This window comes from Haliotis rufescens, unplaced genomic scaffold, assembly GCF_023055435.1.
Source record: "Haliotis rufescens isolate VD_foot unplaced genomic scaffold, xgHalRufe1.0.p SCAF_10, whole genome shotgun sequence".
Lineage (NCBI taxonomy): Eukaryota > Metazoa > Mollusca > Gastropoda > Lepetellida > Haliotidae > Haliotis > Haliotis rufescens.
The window spans coordinates 41995797-42020427 of NW_025963780.1; the positions used below are offsets into that span (position 1 = coordinate 41995797).

Here is a 24631-nt window from a genome sequence, read left to right on the forward strand (position 1 = left end):
TCAGTGCTCTAACACACACACACACACACACACACACACACACACACACACACACACACACACACACACACATTCTTAACCCGCATAAGCAGACTAGCAGACACACACACACACATCGCTCCTACATGTATGTTAGTGAATACTCTTGAACGTGATGTTAAACCTTGAACGTGACTGTGTATTCCTCGAGGGATAAGATATGTGTATGGTCATTTGAAAACAAGCCAGAAGGCCCATACCAATCCAGACCCAAAAGGGCCTTTCAAAATGTTACGATCCGAAAATTGAATTTATTTCTAGCACCGCACGCACCTTTTTTAATGTCACATGTGAGAACATCATATCTGATTTGGTATCACAGCCCGGATGGAGAAGCGGACATCGCATACAATGTTTTTTTCGTTATTTGAATGATATACTCATAATTGTAAAACCTGACAATATTATACGGTTGCACATGAAGATCCATATTAGATAGACAATCTTATATATTGTCTAACATTTATCCAAATCTGTTCCAGTGTGCATGCCAGCCTACTCGATGACTACCAAACTACTTATGGCAGCATGTGGCGGCAAGGGGCAATTCTTGGCGGAGTTATCATGATCTATGTCTGTAAACTCAGAGGGTAACTTTCCTGTCACTATATCACAATGAAAGTCTTTAGGAATATGACTGCCAAATGAAAGATGTGTGAAGATGATGATATTATGTTTCTGAATAAAGTGTCCCGGGTAACTCGTATGCTAAGCATGACACTGTGTGTTAGTTGAGGTCAGTATGTAGATGGTCTGGTGATTAAGCAATTCCCGTTAGATTCATTATTTGTATTGGAAATAGACATATGTTGACATGTTTTGTGTTGCAGAGAAAAGAAATCTACCGTGGTGTCGGTTAGGAAGGATCCCATTGGCTGTGATGAAAGTATATATTCTATGTCCTTTTCACTTAACGATTGACTGAGTATTTACTCCGGTTCCTCGAGGTATATATGAGTTCGTGGGACAATGTGCAAAGAGTATGAGTCCGCTACATATGTTTTTCGATTCATACCTCAACGAACAGAAATAAATACACAGACAATCTTCATGATTAAATTCGAAGACAAAAACATGGGTTATCAACAATAGTTTAAGCAGAAACAAATATATAAATCGAAGCAGACAAATATGACGAGATTGATATACATTCCAGGCGTAGGGATACATACTGTGGCTTGACATCTATCTGGTGGTTGTTTAATTTATGCACATAACTTGACATGCTCTCAACGTAAGTAGTCGGTCAACGGAAAATAACATTAAACAAGGTCCATAGGACCTGTCAATCAAGGCAAGAGGAGAGAAAAAACTGCAACTGTTACAAATCAGATCAAATAGGTCAGGGAGAAGGTGGCGGTTCAAAATAACATCGTCAGTTACCACCAGATTCAATCATTAGTTTTCTGAGAACTGGAAGATGCAGTTGAAAACTGCGAGTTAGAAATGAAACCCGAAGACATGAGATTGTGCGATGACGGTGTTGATGCAGTGAGTGTTGAAAGACGACACTATTGTTTTGTTGTTGGTATGTTTGATTCAGAAAAGTAGCTCTGGAATGTTACAAGGCCTGATAATATAGGTGATACCGGTGAGTAGAAAGGGAATTCATTCGACTGTAATCATTATTGGAATTCTATGACATTCCGTGCGTAGTGATGACAGTAGTCCGCGTCGGTAGGCGTGGCTTATCCTATTTATTCATTGGAGAATGAATGCCTGAGAAGGTTCTGTGTTCACCGTCATACCATATGCTTTTTGTTTCAGCGTGTGTGACAAAGGAAATACCAAGAAAGACTCTTCAACTACTGGAGAAATCGGGGAGGGGGAGTCACACGAAACAGTTGAAAGATGTTGCACCATTTGAGGAAGATCCCACAGATATGATTATAGATCTGGAGGATAAGGAAAATGATGACCAGGTTGGTGACGTTACCACGAATATATGTGGGGATGAAGGGGGAACTCTGATTGAAACGGGAGGGGAGGAGATAGATGAAACCGAGGATGGGTTAAATGATGACAAAGATGATGACAATCAAGTAATGCCAGAAGAGGTGAACACGGCTGGTGAAGAAGAGGACACAGAAACACAACCTACTGCAGGTAGTGATATCGAAGGAGAGCCAGATTTGGGAGATGTAAAAGAGGACACTCTTGAGGAGGGAGATGATAATAAGGACGGACACAGCATGGACCCGGACCGAATGAGGCATGATTGGGAAGATGTAAAAGAGGACACTCTTGAGGAAGGAGATGATAAGAAGGACGGACACAGCATGGACCCGGACCGAATGAGACATGAACCGTCTGGCCTTTCTGGTGATGTAGATGATGAAGAAAAAGTTGAAGTGGAATCTCCTGAAGACGATGAGGAGAGAATGGTAGAAGGTGACAGCCTCACGTCTCTTAGAGAAACTGTAGATCAGGTAAGAGGCGAGCCTTCGTTGGATAATGATGATAACATATATAAGTGTGGTATCGAAGAAAGCAACGCTGGAACTCACACGGAGGAATGTTCGGAATTTGATACAAGCAAGAAGAGAAAATGGAGGAAGGTGAAGAAGAAACAGAAAATGATGAAGAGGAGGAGGAGGACTGTGAGGTTACTGACGATGTTGCAGTTGCATCAATGGAGCAGGGAGAGGAGACAACCGCAGTGGGAGAAGGAGGGGAAGTCGTGAAGAAACACAGAAAACTTAAAGGTTAAAAAGGAAAAGCCAAAAAAAGAAAAGAAACCTAAAATCAGAAAAATAGACTTTACTCAATTCCTGAACAATTTTCCAACTAGAAAAACAAAGAGATGACATTTGTGTATCAAGTGTTTGTATTGAGTCATGCCCAATCCATGCTTCACATGCATTTATGTATTAGATACATGTATATTGCTTGACATATACTTAAAAATATTGTGCTTTTTAACATAATGGATGTACAATGCCACTTTCAAAGACGATTGAAATTTACACTCACGGACATAGGCGAATATTTTATGCAAACATAAATCTGTCCAACTTAAATACGACTGACAACCACACCCATTTGTCCAAATGCTTAGAGAAGGACATGTGACAATTTTGTCAGGTATACAAACAATCTTAAACATTAAACTAAACTGCCAGGCGAAACAAAGTATACACTTGAAATTGGATTTGACCAAAACATCACAAACGTTATCGAAACGTTACTAGACTGAAAAGAGTTGTCGAAACACTGATAACTTAAGGTCCAAAATACAACCACGATACCCGTATCAAATACACCACCATCATGTCACTATATCTTGTTTGTTTCTTTTATAGCCAACATCAAACGTCAGTGTATACTTTCTTTTGCCCGGCTAATCAACGTCATTTTTGGGGGGTCATGCAGACAAAAAGAGATCAAAGTATTCAAAAAAACCGTCGAATTTTCAAAACCCAAGAGTGCAGTCCAGTTGCAACTGGCATAAGCCATTTATACCCACATCAACTGTTACTTGTCATGTATTGCACGTGCAAGGGCTTAACCACTAGTTGTGCTCAGGCGTGTGTTTTAGTAGAATTTTCCACCACCTTCAATCTTGCAATATTCTTTGAATTTAACAGTCGTTGTCCATTCTCCGTTGTTTTATTGAAACATCCAATGAGTGTGACATAGACGTAAAGAACGTGTTCTTCTACTGTTAATCACGTTGTCAACATTCTCAGATCTATGCCAACTTGTTGGCATATGTTCACGTTTGACACACTACATTCCTAGGTGACCCTTCAATAGGTGAGGTGAGATGAGGTGAAATGGGGATTATTGCACTTATATAGCGACGTGCATGCACGTGTATGTGTGTGTGTGGCTGCTTGTACTAGTCCGGACTGATGCCGATTTATAGTGCTAGCACACTGAGATACCATGCCGCAGTGTAACATGAATGCCCCACTCAGACAATGTATACTGACTCCGAGCCGTCCAGTCCTTGTTTTAGCCCCTTAATGTCGAGCGCCACACAGGGTAACAACAAGTACCATCTTTTAACGTCTTTTGGCATGACGCGGCCGGGGATCGAACCCCGGACCTTCCGCTCTCCGGGCGGACGCTCTACCACTAGACCACGGAGGCGGTCTGACCCTTCCATCATGAGGCTGAGAACATATTAGCTTAAAGAAATGACTTTGAAGAAATCTTTACCTGTAAAGACTTCTGAGTTACATTTTCCATCCTTTCGTTAAAATGCTTGTTACTCATCTCTTCACTCGGTATATAATAGTGTTGCGCGGTGCGTGTGGGGCCATGGAAGACGATGGTGCTTATTGCTCAACGATATATCTGCTCCAGAGGTGTTCCTCTGAGTCATGACTGAATTGATTGACACATTAGTAATATCCTGATATGACCATGCATGGCTGCAATGGTCTCAGCGTCAAGTTGGCTTGCTGGCGACATCAAAGATAATCCAAACATGAATTGTTGTAACCAATTAAATGGTAATTTTAATTCTGGTTCTCTAAAAATATCATGTTGATGGTCACTGAACAGGCAAGTTTCTTTGTTTATGGAGCACTCATCAGAAATTCACAGTCTGTGGTAAAGGATGTTCTTTGACTGTGCTTATGCACTGTGTTATACAGTGCTGTTCAAGTTTCTAGTTCGACTTTCTGTTCAGTATAACGGATAATTAGTTCTCGTTTGCATACTTCTGTTGTCTTGAAATCAAGAGGAAGGTGTTCTTAGCAATACATCATGTATTTTGATGAACAATAAACTCACCCTTGATATTGATATGACGTCACACATACATAGATGATGCAATTCAGAGACCAGTATTGACGTAAGAACTTTTACAGATTCCTATATGTCTACCACAAACTGATAAACTATACTACTCAAAAGAAGTTAAGGATCACCCGATTCTTTCATAATGGTAAAGTAAATCTGTCATGACATGAGAGATTAACTATAGTAATATGAAAGAATCAGGTGATCCTTAACTTCTTTTGAGTAGTATAATAACATAAGGCAGAAAGGTAATTATACCAATAAAATAATAATATAATTACATTAATATATACTGCAAATACTTCGAAATTATATATAAAGGCACAGCAGCTGTATCATTTCAGTGTCATTGTTACCAGTGGCCTGTACTAGTAGGTGCACGGGGGGGGGTGGGGGGGGGGGGGGGGGGGGGGGGGTGTCACTAGCTGTGTCTGTTCATGTCCTTCAGGCCGATCCCACTACCGTACGGTCGGAGATGGTAGATGTAGTATTCTAGCAACAACAAGCGGTGAGGGGCCACGTAGTGGAAGGATATGGCGAAGTCGGATATACTCTCGGCTCCCTGAAACATATACCACAACGTACGGGTCGAACATCTCATATTGTTCCAAACAAACTTGAAAAACACAATTTGTTTACCCAGGTTTTACACACAACTTTTTTACCTGATGTTCTGAAAAAACTGCGTCGTGAGGAATTCGTCATCAGAGAAAACAACTCTATGTCTTGAAGCAGTGCCCGAAAAGGTTTCTGTCTCAAACAGTATTCTCTGAGGCTGGGTCTGAGACTCTGCTTCCTGGAAGTGACGTACATGTGTCAATCAGATGGTATGTTATCATCAATTCACCTACATCAGAGGCGGTTCCAGGTTTGTCCAGGGTCCGGTTGGGTGAGGTGAGGTGAGGTGAGGTGAGGTGAGGTGAGGTGAGGTAAAAGGGGGTTTATATCGTGTTCAAGATTATTGCACTTATTTTGCGACATGTCCGAACTTAAGCTGGTTTAATATTGATAGCCCACTTAGATACGTAGCCGCAGCTTAACATGGATCGATACCACACTCAGAAAGAGTACTTTGACTCCGAGCTGACCCGACCTTGTGTAATCGCCTTAATGCCAGGCAGGGCAACAACAAGAACCATCTTCCTGTAAGGGATTGGATGGTGGGATGGGTGTGTCAAATTTTGAATTGATAGCTTCAGGGTGTGTTGAGGTAGTTTGTGGGGCCTCAGATCGTTGCCCTCAAAGTATTGTGTGTATGCGTACGTTCGTGCGAGCATGCGTGCGTGCGTGTGTTTCTGTCTTTGAGGCAGATGTAGGGAGCACTTGACCATCAGAAATGGAAATACACATGAGTTGTTCCATGAGTTGTCCCATAAGTATCAACCCTCCGACCACTGTCCATGTGATACCTCTGAAAGGATTATAAAATTAGAGTTGCTATGACCCTTGTTTATGTTATGTTCGTTGGTCATGAGACATTCTACTAAACACTTCTTACAGGCTGGTAGTTAACGACAAGCGTCCTATCACACAGACTGGTTCCTGACATCTGTGTGCTGCTGTATTCCATACATCTTCTCGAACAGTGATGCACCAAAAACAGCAACAGGGTATGAACGTATTTGTCGTCGTAATGACCTAGTTACCTTTACGAAGTGACAAGTTAAATATATCAGGGTCCAACAATTTGTGGTCGTGCCTCCACACATATTTATGACGGTGACCTCAGCCATATCTGTGGAAATATCACGTAGCTCCGTCTGGAGGTATATATTTATGTCTTTGAATGTATCTTCCCAATATATATGAACTGCATGAGGAGAATATAACACCTCGCTAATGACTTGCTTTGAATCATCTCATGACCTCAATATCTGGCTGAGCGAAGGCACCTTGCAAGACATGGCAATTAACGAGTGACATGTTCTTTGTCCGTCAATTCAGTTAATAATAACTGTAGGAATGTAGTCATCTCTTAATTCAAGGTAAAGCCACTGGCGCATGTGTGTAACACACGGGTAAACTTACTGCACGTAACTTAGGTGATTTAGAATGGTTTCCAAATATTAGAAAAGTTAAAAATTAATCCTTCTGACAAGATGTCTTGTAATTAGAGAGTCAATAATGTGAAGTTTACTCTGTATGATACACAGGACAGAGAGAATGCACAAACTATATATCAACTGGCCGCTGTAACCCTTTCTCTCCGTTTTTCTTATATCCCCGTTCCAAAGCTGCATGGCACTTTATATGCCCCAGCAATGTGCATGCTTCGTGATCTAACGTCATGTGCAATATTATTCACACCCTGAGACACTTGCCTTCAAATACGAGTACTTATATGTTCGATCGTGCGACAATATATTTGCTTGGAAATCTTTGTTTGTTTCACAATGTTTGTTGCTTAACAACTTTATATGCTTCAGCAAAGTGCATGCTTTGTTATCTAACGACATATGCAATCTTATTTACACTTGCCTTCAAATACGAGTATTTATATGTTATATCGTGCCACAATATATTTACTTAAAGTGTTTGTTTTTAGTTCAACACCGCTCTCATCAATATTCCACCTATATGACGGCGATCTGTAAATAATCGAGTCTGGACCAGACAATCCAATGATTGACATCATCAGCATCGATCCACGCAATTGAGATACGATAACATGCATCAACCAAGCCAGCGAGCCTGACCACCCGACCCCGTTAGTCGCCTCTTACGACAAGCATAGTTGCTTTTACGGCAAGCATGGGTTGCTGAAGGCCTATTCTAACCCGGATCTTCACGGGTCTACTTGGAATTGAACACAGGGCCGGAAAAGATATTTCATCCGCTATTGCGGTCAGCAATGGCGGCCAGACCTCCGTACCCTCTCGATGATTCTAGCCCGATACGTTGATCGACAATTTTTCAATTGCTCATGGTGCATCTTCTAGTGATTCTTATAGCATGGTGCATCAACTCTTATGTCATGGTGCATCAACTCTTATCTCATGGTGCATCAACTCTTATTTCATGGTGCATCAACTCTTATCTCATGGTACATCTATTCATATCTCATGGTGCATCAACTCTTATCTCATGGTGCATCTATTCATATCTCATGGTGCATCAACTCTTATCTCATGGTGCATCAACTCTTATCTCATGGTGCATCAACTCTTCTTTCATGGTGCATCAACTCTCATCTCATGGTGCGCAAACTCATATCTCATGGTGTACCTTATTATTTCGTCTGGTGCATCTACTCTTATCTCTAGTGATTCTTATAGCATGGTGCATCAACTCTTATGTCATGGTGCATCAACTCTTATCTCATGGTGCATCAACTCTTATGTCATGGTGCATCAACTCTCATCTCATGGTGCATCAACTCTCATCTCATGGTGCGCCTACTCATATCTCATGGTGTATCTTATTATTTCGTCTGGTGCATCTACTCTTATCGCACGGTGCGCCTATTAAAATCTCACGGTGCATCTACTTTTTATCATGGTGTATGTACTTATATTACATGGTGTATCTACTTATATCTCATAGTGTATCTATTCATATTTCATGGTGTATCAACTCATACCACATGATGTAACTACTCATATCTCATAGTGTATCTACTCATATCTCATGGCGTATCTCCTCATATCAAATAGTGTATCTGCTCATTTCACATATTGTATCTCCTCATATCTCACAGTGTATCTACTCATATATCATGGTGTATCTGCAAGTGATTCTTATAGCATGATGTATCTACTAATATTTTATCGCGTATCTATTCACATCTCATGATGTGGCTGTTCATATCTCATGGTGTATCTACATGTATCTCATGGTGTAACAACTCATATCTTATCGTGTATCTACTCACATCTCATGACGTGTCTATTCACATATCGTTGTAGAGCTACACCATCTTGAATCAACATGTACCTATCATGCATTAACCTGGTCGACCAGCACATATATATACTACAATCACAAACCGTGATGGGTCTTGTCGTCAAACCGCACCCTCGTGGCCTGGCGAGCCATCCACCTCCTCCCAGTCTCCTCTCTTCGGAGATATCCGACGTATTTGAGAATACCAATACTGTAGTCTAGCCGTCCGTAATTCTTATCAACATTTGGTTGAAGATTCCTCACACTGACCCAGACAAACGCGACAACCATCACGACCGAGATTCCAAGCCAGAATTGTTTTTTTCCCAGAACGGCGACACGCAACATAATTGGCCTTCTCCAGGAGTGATGGTCACATAGACTGTACTAATATGTCGCTATAAACACTGATGCGTGGTATTCATTTCATTGTCAACCACCACAAATCGATTAAAGTGATATTACTGTTGAATGCAGATTAAACAATTGAGCCTTATCTAATTGATGGGTAATATATTCATGCCTGCTGTTGCATTGCTGACTGACATAGGTCGTCTGCTACGCAACATATACTCACTGTCAAAAGAAACACAAAGCATCAATTAATGAGAAAGCTAAAATCAGTCAAGTGTTACCACAGACTGTTTTCATTATCACGATATGCTGAACGACAGATCCAAATTTTACACGCTAATCCTGCACGAGACAAATGGTGCATATCGAGTCATAGATCTATGACGTCACATGTTATAAGTTCATGAGCATAGGTTCACACAACATACGGGTATGTTCGTTTTTGCATCGAACCAATCTAATATCTCTTGAAAAGGAGTAATTCTTCATTGCCAACATTATTGTTATTCACGTTTCTTTTGTCGGTGAGGACATATTCATAATGTCATCTGCTTGGTGTAAACGCAAACAGTCCCATTTTATAGACTATCGTCTGCTTTGTCACTGACTTATGTATACTCAACAACAAAAGTTCCTGTGACACCAATATTTTAGTGTATTATTCAAACAAGTAAAGTTTGGTTTTCAATATTGTAGTACATGTATGGAATCAAGTCACAAAAACGCAACTGCTACAGAAAAACATGCATTCCATGCAAAAGTTGACTTTTATGCAAGCCCATGCATTTCGCTACCCAAGAATGGGTATAAAAACATGTGCGTTAACGGGATTCCATATGCATTGTTTAGCATCGTGCTGACAACAACCACTCAGAAAAACAATAAAATTACGAAATTATTCAACATTACGAAATGCCACGCCTGTCCCAAATGAGCGTCTGCGAGCCATTGGTATGCTTGGAGCAGGATCGAGTCAACGTGATGTTGTAAGACAATTTAACGTCCACAGAAACACCATTTGGTGTTTATGGCAACGTTGGCAACAGACGAATGCAGTCGGAGATCATCCTCGGAGTGGCAGGCCATGCGTAGCCAATAATCGACAAGACAACTGTAGTCGTACAATACACCTACGAAATCGATTCCAGCCAACAACAGTGACTGCAAGAAGCATCCCTGGCCTTCGACGAATATCTTTACAAACTGTACGTCGTCGCCTCAGATGTGCAGGGATTGTCGCCAGAAGACGTCCCATTTTGACAGGAAACCACCGTCAAGCACGTCTACACTGGTGCAGACAGCGTCTACGCTCGACGGCCATGCAGTGGGGACAAGTTCTATTCACTGACGAGTCTCGTTTTCACCTCAGCCACAGCGATGGACGTATTTGAGTGTACCGACGTCGAGGTGAACGTTACGTCAATCATTGTGTCATGGAAGAAGATCGGTTCGGGGGCGGCTGCGTTATGGTATGGGGTGGGATAACTGCAAGACAGAGGACCCACTTGATAGTGGTAGAGGGAAATCTCAATGGACAGCGCTACCGCGACGAGATCATCGGCCCTGTTGTTCTACCGTTTTTGCGTCGTCATGGCCCAGGCATTACCTTTCAACATGACAACGTCCGGCCTCATATTGCTCAACTTGTTCAGGATTCTCTTCAACAAAACAACGTGAATGTCATCCCCTGGCCGGCTCGCTCCCCTGATCTCTCACCAATCGAGCACATGTGGGATGAGATGGATCGGCGCCTTCGACGTTAACCACGTCTTCCACAGACAGTCCAGGAACTTCGAAACATGCTCCAGCAGATATGGACAGATATCCCACAGGACTTTGTGCGAAGCCTGGTTCATTCCATGAGACGAAGATGTGTTGCCTGCACACTCGCTATTGATTTGTAAATTGACATTTTGGCATGTTCATGATTTTGTTATGCAATCACGCATTTTCTGAAGTCAGTATGACAAATTAAACCATTTGAACACTTACAGGACTCTTTTATCCGTTGCAAACCGAAATTGTTTCAGATTTGGTAAAAACATAACTTTGCATTAAATCTTATTCAATGTGACAGGACCTTTTGTTGTTTAGTATAATTCAATCCGCTAGTGAAAGGTTACATCGCTTGCTGTGAAGATCGGAGCTCCGGACACACAAACGGTTCTCCAATATGAGCTGTCGTCTGCTTTGTCACTGACATTGTCCGACAGTGTGTGTTGTCCTCCCTTGCCTGAAAGATCAGAGCTCGGGAAACACGAACCAATGTCTCATATGATAACTCGTCTGCTTCGTCACTCTGTGACTATCTGTGAGTTTGAAAGACAAACTCTGCTATGAGTCTTCAGAGATGTTTTTAGAAGAGTACAAGCTGAACTGCGTCCACACAGTATATCATTCTGGGATTCTCATTATACGTATTCTCATATTGAAAATATATTCATAAATGAACTTGTTTTATTAATATCAATAAAATCTGCAATACCGAATCAATAGTTTTAGCACTGACGTACTTACACACAGTTTATAATTTTCTAATTCTCCCTAAATATTATTTACACATTGAAATATATTCTCACGAAGTTGGTATATAAATATCACTAAAGGCCGCTGGGCACCTGACGAGCAATGAAGCCAGAAGATTACCTGGCACAGGGTAATGCTCAAACACTGAATTAGTTGCCTCGCGATGAGGAATACGTTTCGCAAACCCAGCTCATATTTCACATCTTTAAATAGCCATTCACTGTGAAACAGACGCGACACACATCACACGTGTCACCAATACACAAATATGAACACACACACACCCTCCCCAAATAGTGTTAGTTTCGAAATTCTACTTTTTGCTGCAATGAAAATATCGCCTGCAGCTAGACATGCAAATATTGACACTTTTCATGTCCTTGCAAGGTAACAATCAAACAAATACAAACGAATACTCAACGACTCATGAATCGTTATTTGTTTTGTTCCTTATTCCCTTGATCGACTGTCAAGGTTATACGATCGCCTATTCAAGCCCACATCATCAGGGACACGGGTGGGCCTATCATCAAAAGCAATTCATTGTTTAGAGCTGCGTCCATTCGGGCATCACTTCGACTATGACTTCGAATTATCATAAGATACTAATACACTAAATATGTTCAGTTTTATGTGTGAATGAAACATATGAAAGTAATCATTGCCTAAAATAGGCATGTACCATACTATTTTTAGAATGGCATGTTTGCCAAATGTTAGTCATTTTGAAAAATGGCTGCCATGACTGACGTGACTTAATTAAAATTATTTTTAATCTTTGTTAGTCACTGAAGTAACTCTGTGACATGTGTCATAAGTTAATGACCCATGTGACAGTTATGTCAAATATTGCCTCTGTCCTACCATGCAAATATATTCATAAATTGAATTTATTTTTTACAATATGTACCCGGCAGTGGGCTGCCTCTAGTTTTTGACCTACCCTATAGTTTGGGATTACGTTGTACCTAGAAATGTTCAGTAGGCTCTTCTAAACCAGGGGCGGTTGGGTAGCCTAGTGGTTAATGCGTTCGCTCGTCACGCCGAAGGCCCGGGTTCGATTCCCCACATGGGTACAATGTGTGAAGCCCATTTCTGGTGTACCCCCGCCGTGATATTGCTGGAATATTGCTAAAAGCGGCGTAAAACTATACTCACTCACTCCTGAACCAAGTGCATAGTCAGACCTTTGATGTAGAAAGTGTCAAACAAAGCTCTTTTTACCCGGCTTTGCTCCTGTATTATATACTCCTGTATGGTGACACATATCGAAAAAATCGTGATGTCAGTTTTTTTAATTACACTCATGTTGTAAATATACATACATGTACTTGTCAACCAGCCAACCAATCAATCTTTGTTTCCTTATACTGAGGACACAAGTCTATCTACAGCTAGAGCATATAGTTTGCGACCCTTTGTTGTCAAACACCGTTGTGTCAAACTTTAATGTGTCGAACTTACGTTTGTGTCGAAGTAAAAGCTTGGTCCCTGTATACTGTATACTTGACTGTGAAATACAAAAAAAAAAACTGTATCAGTTGTGCTATATCCCTGTCCAAATCCAGGATGTGCCTCGTTGAGTTTAGTGTCTGCCCAAAAGACCAAACGTGTATTAATGATAATATGTTACTGAATACACTTAGAAGCACAATTCCTCTATAGTTATTTGTATCAGTCACAGTACTCAATTCTCAGGAAAGTAAGAATGATATTTAAAATCGGTTCAAGATAAGGAACCAATATGTGTGATGAAATTTTGAAAACTTCCGAAATACGCTTTATCCGAAGCTGATGTCATGATATTGTTATTTAAGTGATTAATCCTGTCAAATAATTTTGTCATGGTAATTGTGGAATCGAGAATGTCTGTTGTCACCTCGGGAAATTAATTATCATTTAATTCGAAATTAAACACTAATCATCTTCGTTTCAATTATTAGAATTAGAAAATACTTCTTGGAAATATATTCACCAATCTTCGAATATCAGCGTGTTCTGGGGCTGTTTATTTGAGCTGGGACTTTTTACAGCAGGCGAGAACTGTCTAGAAGTGATAATACTCTCCTCAAGAATTTCTTGTTTGTAATATTCATATTTCGCTTTACCTGTACATACCGTTGGTTTCGTTCCTTGCCAGGTTGCAGCTATTCAACAATTCAAGGTCTATATTCGTGCTAAAATTGACAGAGTTACTGAAGTGACGTAAAATATTACATTCAGCATTCATATTTGATCAGCTAAAACTATTTGACATGGAATCAAACAATTCCATCACCAACCTCATATCCAGATTAACACTCACATAACCCCTGCTCATAAGAATCAGGAATAATACCGCAGTAAAGGCCAAACCAGGTAAGCACATATAAACAGTGACTATCACCAGGCTACAAGCAGAAGGCACACGGCAACGTTTCACATAGATCGTCACCCCCAGAGAATAACACGATTCCATTAAGAGTAAAAGGCGGTTGAAATTGTATGAATGGATCACTGAAAATGAGTGATGACACCAGGTGTCCGCGAAAACGGTAACATGCCCCGCCCTACAGGCAGAACCCGTCACTCACACAACTCGCACAGCCATTTACATGTTTGTTGCCTGGCGCCGCACAATACTCCTGCCATGCGACGGCGGCCTGTAAACAAACCCGAACATCACGCCATCAATGGGCCAGAAAATTCAAAGATTCGATAGCGCATTTACTGATTCAGTTGAAACCGAAAACGATATGTCAATTTTGAATTACGGCTGCCGTGTACAAGTGCAGAAATTCTGTCCAACAGCAAATAGGTTTACACGCTGTACTGCAAAATAAGGTTCACCACTGCAGCCGTGTTGTAATGTGTCAGGTCTTGATGTCATTACGTATGTCTGTTGACGTCCTGACTTCCGGGTGCCACTAGGCATGTCTGTTGACCTCCTGAGTTCCGGGTGCCACTACGCATGTCTGTTGACCTCCTGAGTTCCGGTTTTCACATCCGCTTGTCCGTTGAGTTCCTGAGTTCAGGGTGCCACTACGCATGTCTGTTGACCTCCTGAGTTCCGGGTGCCACTACGCATGTCTGTTGACCCCCTGAGTTCCGGGTTTCACATCCGTTTGTCTGTTGAGCTCCTGGGTTCCGGACACAATGCCATACGGTCGTAAGTGATAGATGTAAAACTCCAGAGCGTGCATCTTATGTGGGGGCACGTAGTGGAAGGATATGGCGTAGTCGGAGATGCTCTCTGTGCCCTGAAATTATAATCATTCCTTTTTTAGAAACTTTATGCAGAGAAGATTAGACTGTTTGCACCCATACTGCATAAAGTTGGAAGTGGAAATCACTGATATAACACAGAAGATCGTATTCAGGTATGGGGCTATATTTATCAAAATATGATAACTGATCATGGAACGGAAGGAAATTAAAGTTGTTCACGCATATCAATATTTCGGATTAATGATGACACCAAAATGGTTTGGACAAAGGCATGTATTACTCTTTCATCACAGGGCAGCAAAGCTTTCATTCCGATAAAACCCTCAATACGTAAACACAATGTAGCTGCCAGAAATGCTTTCGAAATATTTGCCGATTTTGACTAATGGAAGTGAGATATGGGGGTTTACACACAGAGGAAATGTCGAAGTTGTCCACCGAAAGTACGGTAAATGTGGACTAAATACTAGTTTTCAGTTACCAACGATATATATGCTGCGCCTGATTTCAGTGCCACATGACAAGTACCCATTTCAATGCTATGATATGCTCAAACAAACCTACAATAGAACATACCCAAATTGGGCGACTCATATCTGCCTTTCATGTATGGTCTTGGCGAGGTATGGATTGCGCCAGATGTAACATATCTCGGTAACATATCTCGGTAACATGTCTCGGTAACATATCTCAGTAACATATCTCGGTTACATGTCACAGTAACATATCTCAGGAACATGTTTCGGTTACATGTCACAGTAACATATCTCAGGAACATGTTTCGGTAACATGTCACAGTAACATATCTCGGTAACATGTCTCGGTAACATGTCACAGTAACATATCTCGGTAACATGTCTCGGTAACATGTCTCGGCAACATATCTCGGTTACATGTCTCGGCAACATATCACGGTAACATATCTCAGTAACATATCTCGGTTACATGTCACAGTAACATATCTCAGGAACATGTTTCGGTAACATGTCACAGTAACATATCTCGGTAACATGTCTCGGTAACATATCTCGGTAACATGTCACAGTAACATATCTCGGTAACATGTCTCGGTAACATATCTCGGTAACATGTCTCGGTAACATATCTCGGTAATATATCTCGGTATCATGTCTCGGTAACATGTCTCGGTAGGATAGGATAGGATAAGATAAGTTTTATTCCATACTGAAAGGCCTCAGGCCCGTAGTACAATTCTGTTTTCGGGAGTGGTTACAGATTCGTTACTTCGATCCTAAGTCTATGAGAGCTGCATCTAAATTGTGCTAAACTTATTCTAAACCTTTTAAAGTTAATGTCAAACAAATAGTATTCTGGGGAAATTGTTGTCATGAGAAGCTTGTAATAATTGCATTTTTCTGAACTTAAAACTTGCGATGCCCATTTTTGTAAGTATATATCCTTAAGTCTTTGGCGTAAAGATACTAAAAATGAATCTGGATTGTTTAGTACACATTGATTATGCCAAACATACCCATAGCCGAAATCATTTAATAACGACTTTACATCATATACCCAATTGCGGATTCCATGTTTTTCATACAATAACATCATGTTGTAACATTTTCTAGGTAATCTATCAATAGGCATTTTAAGAATCTTGAACCAATACTTGAGAATTCTAATATGTTGAAATATGTAAAGTAGTACACGTGCACAATCACCATATACCATAACACTCGATGTAGAGTTTTTTACGCCAAAGAATCGTTTACAAGCATATAGATGGACCAGTTCAATAGTTCTGTATTCGTTATGCCCCCAGACCTCTGCTCCATATAAAAGAATTGGAGTAATTTTTGTATCAAATATTTTAAAAAAGGTTTGATATGAAAGATCAGTGAAGGTTTTTAAACTATGTAAGATTCCCATTAGTATCTTTTTTGCCTGCATTGCTTCATTACTGGTGTGGATATTCCACGATAATCCGCCTGTGAAGGTTACCCCCAGATATTTATAAGAAGTGACAATTTTTAACGGTTGTGAGTTGAAGAACCATTTTTCCCTACTTGATAGTTTATTTCCCTTTTTGAAAACTAACACTTTCGTTTTCTCAGTGTTCACTTGGAGTTTACAATTAGAACAGTACAGCTCCAGTTGATCTATCAAATTCTGTAAACCTTTTATCGTACTAGAGAACAGGACTATATCATCAGCAAAAAGCAAAAGAATTATCTAAACAATATCTGGATGCAGCTGTATACCATCCGTACTATTTTCCTTAATTTGTGCAGCCAGTTCATTGATGAAAAAACAGAACAGGAAGGGGCTAAGAATACAGCCTTGGCGTACACCAATGTTACATGTGAAGACATCAGAGTATATTCCCCGATTTTTAACACATGACTTTACATTTTGATAAATATTGCATAATAGTTTACCCATTTTATTACTCACCCAATTTGAAAGAAACAATGACCACATTATATTTCTGTTTACAGAATCAAACGCTTTTTTGAAATCAACAAAAATTGCATAAAATTTTCCACCTTTTCTCTGCATGTATTTGTGAATAATCGCATTAAGTACGAAAATATTATCCGTGGTTGAATACCCTTGTCTTAAACCTGCTTGTTCTTCCGAAATTTTATCTAATGAATCTGACCAAAAAGTGAGCCTTTTATTAATAATAGAAATAAATATTTTGCTAAAAACACTCAGAAGGGTAATTCCTCGATAATTTTTGGTATGTGATCCTGATTTATGTAGTGGAACAATCACACCGATAGTCCACTCTTTTGGGAAATAAGACGTTTCTAAAATCATATTAAACAGTAATTCAAGGTATGGAAGTAGAATATTAACAGAATGTTTAAAAAATTCTGGAATTAAACCATCTATCCCGGAACTCTTGCTGTTTTTCAAATCGTAGATAGCTTTTTGAATTTCCTCTCTTGTGATTGGCGAGTCAAGAATTGTAGCAGTTATGTCATTGTCACATGTTTCCTGATCTGATAATTCAAAGTAGGTTTCATCCCCAACACCATTACCACTAAACATATTTTTGAAATAATCATACCATTTATCAATTTCAATATTCTTTTTAAACTCATAATGTGGATTTAGCTTGTGGAGGGTTGTCCAAAATTCTTTCGACGACTTAATGTTATCTTCCAAATATTGTTTTTTCTTTTCAAGAAATATAACCTTCTTTTCCCTGCACGTGGTTTTGTAAAGATTTCTTATTTTTGTATATTCCCTTAATGACTGTAAATCTTTATCTCTTCTGAATTTGTTGAGGCATGTACATCTCTCTTTTTTTAGTAACTGACATTCCCAATCAAACCATTTTTGTGTTTTCTTGTCCACGTGAACCGCTTTCTTCATTTCGTTCCCAGCATAGGAGAGTGCTTCTCTAATAAACTCGATACTTTCATCAATATTTGTGTATACGGTATCTACTGCTTTTTCAACCAGTGATACAAACTTGTCCGAAGCTAAGTTACAAAGAAATATTTCTTCTTTATCAATTATCCACGTTAATCTAAATGTACTTGCATAATTAATATCATTATGACCCTCGATGACTGAGTGAAGCGTACACGTACGTAAAGCCATTGTTAATGGAAAATGTTGCGACTCGTACCGTGTGTCTATGTCGAATGTTTTACAGAGTTCAAACATATGTACGGTGGAGATCATATAGTCATTTACGCTTGCCCCTGTACTACTGATGAATGTATAATCCCCAATACCAGCGTCACTGCCACAACGACCATTCATAATTTGAATATTTAAGACAGAGCATAGGTTCAACAAACATTTACCAAACTTATTCAAAATAGTGTCAGCAGAGTTTCTCTGCAAATCAAAATGGTCTATCAAGAAATCCCAAGACGAGTTATCACGCCCTTCAAGATAATCCAAAATGTCGTCTTCCACAAAGTCGGGTTCTGTTCCTGTTCTGGAGTTAAAATCTCCCCCCAAAATACATGAAACGTCATCGATCTGATTTAAAATATCCAGGAGCTCGTCTTGAAACATCAGTACACCATTTCTAGAAGTATCACATTTATCATAATAGGTCCCGGTAACATACCTCGGTAACATATCTCGGTAACATGTCTCGGTAACATGTGAGAGTAAGATATCTAGGTAACATGTCAAAGTAACATATCTCGGTTACATGTCACAGTAACATATCTCAGGAACATGTTTCGGTAACATGTCACAGTAACATATCTCGGTAACATGTCTCGGTAACATGTCACAGTAACATATCTCGGTAACATGTCACAGTAACATATCTCGATAACATGTCACAGTAACATATCTCAGGAACATGTTTCGGTAACATGTCACAGTAACATATCTCGGTAACATATCTCAGGAACATGTTTCGGTAACATGTCACAGTAACATATTTCGGTAACATGTCTCGGTAACATGTCTCGGTAACATGTCACAGTAACATATCTCGGTTACATGTCACAGTAACATATCTCAGGAACATGTTTCGGTAACATGTCAAAGTAACATATCTCGGTAACATGTCTCGGTAACATATCTCGGTAACATGTCTCGGTAACATGTCACAGTAACATGTCACTGTAACATATCTCGGTAACATGTCACAGTAACATATCTCAGGAACATGTTTCGGTAACATGTCTCGGTAACATGTCTCGGTAACATGTCACAGTAACATATCTCGGTAACATATCTCGGTAACAAATCTCAGTAACATGTCACAGTAACATATCTCAGTAGAAGTCTCGGTAACATATCTCGGTAACATGTCCCAGTAACATATCTCGGTTACATATCTCGGCAAGATGTCTCGGTAACATGACTGTCTGGGATGGTATGACAAAAACCCACCTCCCTTGTACTGGCTGTCTGTGATGGTATGACACAACCCCACCTCCCCTATACTGGCTGTCTGTGATGGTATGACAAAACCCCACCTCCCCTGTACTGACTGTCTGTGATGGTATGACAAAACCCCACCTCCCCTGTACTGGCTGTCTGTGATGGTATGACAAAACCCCACCTCCCCTGTACTGACTGTCTGTGATGGTATGACAAAACCCCACCTCCCTTGTACTGGCTGTCTGTGATGGTATGACAAAACCCCACCTCCCTTGTACTGGCTGTCTGTGATGGTATGACAAAACCCCACCACCCTGTACTGGCTGTCTGTGATTGTATGACAAAACCCCACCTCCCTTGTACTGGCTGTCTGTGATCGTATGAAAAAAAACACCTCCCTTGTACTGACTGTCTGTGATGGTATGACAAAACCCCACCTCCCCTGTACTGGCTGTCTGTGATGGTATGACAAAACCCCACCTCCCTTGTACTGGCTGTCTGTGATGGTATGACAAAACCCCACCTCCCTTGTACTGGCTGTCTGTGATGGTATGACAAAACCCCACCACCCTGTACTGGCTGTCTGTGATTGTATGACAAAACCCCACCTCCCTTGTACTGGCTGTCTGTGATCGTATGAAAAAAAACACCTCCCTTGTACTGACTGTCTGTGATGGTATGACCAAACCCCACCTCCCCTGTACTGGCTGTCTGTGATGGTATGACAAAACCCCACCACCCTGTACTGGCTGTCTGTGATTGTATGACAAAACCCCACCTCCCTTGTACTGGCTGTCTGTGATCGTATGAAAAAAAACACCTCCCTTGTACTGACTGTCTGTGATGGTATGACAAAACCCCACCTCCCCTGTACTGACTGTCTGTGATGGTATGACAAAACCCCACCTCCCCTGTACTGACTGTCTGTGATGGTATGACCAAACCCCACCTCCCCTGTACTGACTGTCTGTGATGGTATGACCAAACCCCACCTCCCTTGTACTGACTGTCTGTGATGGTATGACCAAACCCCACCTCCCCTGTACTGACTGTCTGTGATGGTATGACAAAACCCCACCTCCCCTGTACTGACTGTCTGTGATGGTATGACCAAACCCCACCTCCCCTGTACTGGCTGTCTGTGATGGTATGACAAAACCCCACCTCCCCTGTACTGGCTGTCTGTGATGGTATGACAAAACCCCACCTCCCCCGTACTGGCTGTCTGTGATGGTATGACAAAACCCCACCTCCCCTGTACTGGCTGTCTGTGATGGTATGACAAAACCCCACCTCCCCTGTACTGGCTGTCTGTGATGGTATGACCAAACCCCACCTCCCCTGTACTGGCTGTCTGTGATGGTATGACCAAACCCCACCTCCCCTGTACTGGCTGTCTGTGATGGTATGACCAAACCCCACCTCCCCTGTACTGGCTGTCTGTGATGGTATGACCAAACCCCACCTCCCCTGTACTGGCTGTCTGTGATGGTATGACCAAACCCCACCTCCCCTGTACTGGCTGTCTGTGATGGTATGACCAAACCCCACCTCCCCTGTACTGGCTGTCTGTGATGGTATGACCAAACCCCACCTCCCCTGTACTGGCTGTCTGTGATGGTATGACCAAACCCCACCTCCCCTGTACTGGCTGTCTGTGATGGTATGACCAAACCCCACCTCCCCTGTACTGGCTGTCTGTGATGGTATGACCAAACCCCACCTCCCCTGTACTGGCTGTCTGTGATGGTATGACCAAACCCCACCTCCCCTGTACTGGCTGTCTGTGATGGTATGACTAAACCCCACCTCCCCTGTACTGGCTGTTATAACATGTCTTTAATTTTTACTCAATGTGTCAGAATGTTGCAGTCAATTTGTAAATATTACTACATCTTGTTAATTGCCGAATTGAATCACATTTTACACATTGACGACTGTAACATACATGGTAATAAAGGTATCATTGACCATTGATAATTTCAGAGTTTCAATTCAGTACTTAGTTATCTTCGTAACGTCCCCAGCTCGCGAAACGCCTTCGGCGTTGAAAGTCCATATTACCCTTGAGGGCACGAACCTACACATACTGAACGACAAATATAGTAAGAACATTTTCTAGATCAAATTACAATAGTGAAATAACCTCCCTCTTCATAAATAACCAGTCCCTATGTAATGTTCAAATTCATAACTTCATTATTTGAAGAAAATAGAACTGTTGGACAACAACAGCCAGGGCTTCATATATTCTAAATGTTTGATAACGATAAATATGTGCTTACCTTCTGGGCACCGTTAGCATCGTATTTGTAATACCACTCCGGGTAGCCACCAAACAGGTGTGTCTCGGGGTCAAAACAGTGGAACCTGCTCCTCCCCAGGGCGTCTGTAGAGTTGACTGTCCTCACCCCCAGACTCTCCATACATTTGCCGAACTCTGCGTCCTCCGCGCCGCCATCTTGTCGACATATCCTGGGGTCATGACCTTTCTCCCCATATCTTTTCAACGCCTCCCTACTCAGCACATACCCCCCTCCGCCGCTGTAGTACCCTTGTTTAACGATTGTCTTAAAATGGTGGCCAAAATATACAGGTTCCGTCTTCTTCTGTGACGTTAAGAAGTACCGGAGGTTCTCTAAGATAACATAGGTATCATCGTCAGCCTTCATGAACCAATCAGCATCGTTTATATGTTTCTCGTATATCATCCGAAAGGCTTGCATGGTTTTGGCTGTCAAATGTTCTCGACCTTCAGAGACATTCAAACCAACTGTTGGAAACTTGGGATCTGTTGTAGAGCTGATGAAAATAACCTTGTTGCAACGCTTAGCCCACGTATCACGTACGACACGTGCCTTCGTCTCAAGGTTCTGTGGTGAGGTCATTATCCAGCACAACACGCGCTCCTTCTCAAACAGGGACTTGGCGAGTGCGTCATCATCTGAGAGAATATAGTGAAAAAAGATATATAATATCATTTTCCAAGCCACCCATGAAGCCCATTGCTGCGATATGGCTTGGCGACTGCTCAAACCCAACCCAACAAATAGCCAAGTCAATCACTTGTCCTGTTAGTATCGGATGTATGAGGTCTTTTAGACCACAAGGAAGCTTTAGCTGGAAAAGCGTCGAGGCTTATGTGGACACACAACGCTGACAGAGCGACTGTCTTGAGAGCAGAAGGTGGGTGGTTCGATCCCCTGGCCGCGTTTTACCATAGACGTTTAAAGATGGTAATTGTTGTTACCCTGCCTGGCGCCCTTAATCATGGACTGATCGGCTCGGAGTTAGTGTAATTTGTCTGAGTTAGGCATTAAACTGTATTGCAGTGGGCTAGACCTAGAAAACCGATATTTGTCCGTACTGGTACAAGGACACACACACACACACACACACACACACACACACACACACACACACACACACACACACACACCAGCACACCAGCATACAAACACACGTGCATGCATGTCGCTATATAATTGCGTGATCGTAAACGCCACATACAACCTCATTTCAACTTGCAGCCACTGTCGGGAATTCCAATAAAATGACTGCAATTACATGTCTGAAAACACAGTAGGTACATGACCCAGGGCAGTTGACCAACACTCACGAATCCGTCCGTCATCACTCACCGTGATGCAGGTGCCCGTCTTCAAACTTGACTTCTCCAACTTGATGTCGAGCCAGATGTGTTTCAAACTGTTCATGCAGATCTTCCCTTCCACCAGGATGTCCATGCATGGCTCGCCATCTGCTGAAAATTTGTCCTTGTCTCAGGCTCCACTGATCTGAATTAAACCCGAGTGGCGCTCCCCGACTGATGCTTGTGACAAGAAAGCCAACACCAAGTCCGAAAGTGAAACAGATCAAAATTTGTATCCGCCTTAAAAACATAAGTTGAAACGCCGCCATTTCTGATCCACGGACCGACTTATGAATGTCGCTGCCACGATTAGTGGATAAATTATATTCCTTGTCAGTCTACTTGTGCGTCCATCAACATGTTCCGGTCACTGCATCAGCACAGATCACAGGGACAACTCAGAGCTTCAACACCTACTGGCCATACTACTTCGTGTGGGATGAAGATATAGCCTGTTCTAAAGTAAATAGTATAAAGACGGAGGAAAAATAGATTGATCCATGCGCATTTGACATAATACAATACACACACATTGGAATTCTGTATACGTGTGTGTGTTGTTTAATGCCACGCTCGGCAATATTCCAATATTATGACTGTAAATAATGGGACAAGAGTGAAGAGATGTGAAACTTGATACACTTTTTTGATTACAATGACAATATGTAGAGCTCAATATACTTGTATGATTGCACTGAAGAAATGTAGAGCTTAATCTACTTGTAGAGTTACACTGAAGACATGTAGAGCTCAATATACGTGTATGATTGCACTGAAGAAATGTAGAGCTTAATCTACTTCTAAAGTTACACTGAAGACATGTAGAGCTCAAAATACGTGTATGATTGGACTCGAGCATGTAGAGCTTAAATATGCTTATATGTTTATACTGAAGAGATGTAGTGCTGAAGTTACTTGTATAATTAGACTGATGACATGTAGAGCTGAATATACTGGTATAAATACACTGGAGAGATGTAGATCTTAATATAACTGTTTAGGCTTCAAACTCAGTTGTCTTCACATAGTTGAACAATCGTTGTAAATAAATATGACATTTACAAATCTAAATGATTACTGTAAAAAAATATCATTTTCATATATTTATGTCTTAATGTTTGGTGATCATTTACGTAATTTCAGTTGTAGTTTTAGAAACATCTACTTAAATCTATGTCTAAATTTACAATCGTCAGTGTTAGAAACTGACTATAATTCTCAGTTTACTAAACCGTTAACACTAATTGTCTTTATGCCTTTTTCGAGGTGGGAGTACATTGACCTATATAGGATCACTATCACCACTGTAAGTTCAAGTGGTACAGAGAAGAACTATGTTTCACTTAGGTTGTTACCTCCGGCAAATGCGGTACAAATTGGTCCCCAAAA

The 24631-nt window shown here is 41.1% G+C and overlaps 2 protein-coding genes across 2 annotated transcripts; one reads left to right on the forward strand and one right to left on the reverse strand.

Moving 5' to 3' along the window:
- The first annotated feature begins 567 nt into the window (after nt 1-567).
- On the forward strand, nt 568-2723 carry LOC125374746 (coiled-coil domain-containing protein 1-like). The gene is made up of 3 exons (XM_048386136.1): nt 568-629; nt 870-925; nt 1807-2723. The coding sequence occupies exons 1-3, from the start codon at nt 568-570 to the stop codon at nt 2721-2723; spliced, it is 1035 nt and encodes a 344-aa protein (XP_048242093.1).
- Nucleotides 2724-12629: 9906 nt separating this feature from the next.
- On the reverse strand, nt 12630-23642 carry LOC124146710 (glycoprotein-N-acetylgalactosamine 3-beta-galactosyltransferase 1-like). The gene is made up of 3 exons (XM_046517143.2): nt 23232-23642; nt 21876-22534; nt 12630-14792 (listed from the first exon to the last, which is right to left on the reverse strand). Exons 1-3 carry the CDS (start codon nt 23509-23511, stop codon nt 14613-14615), a joined length of 1119 nt encoding a protein of 372 aa, XP_046373099.2. The 5' UTR covers nt 23512-23642; the 3' UTR covers nt 12630-14612.
- Nucleotides 23643-24631: the final 989 nt, after the last annotated feature.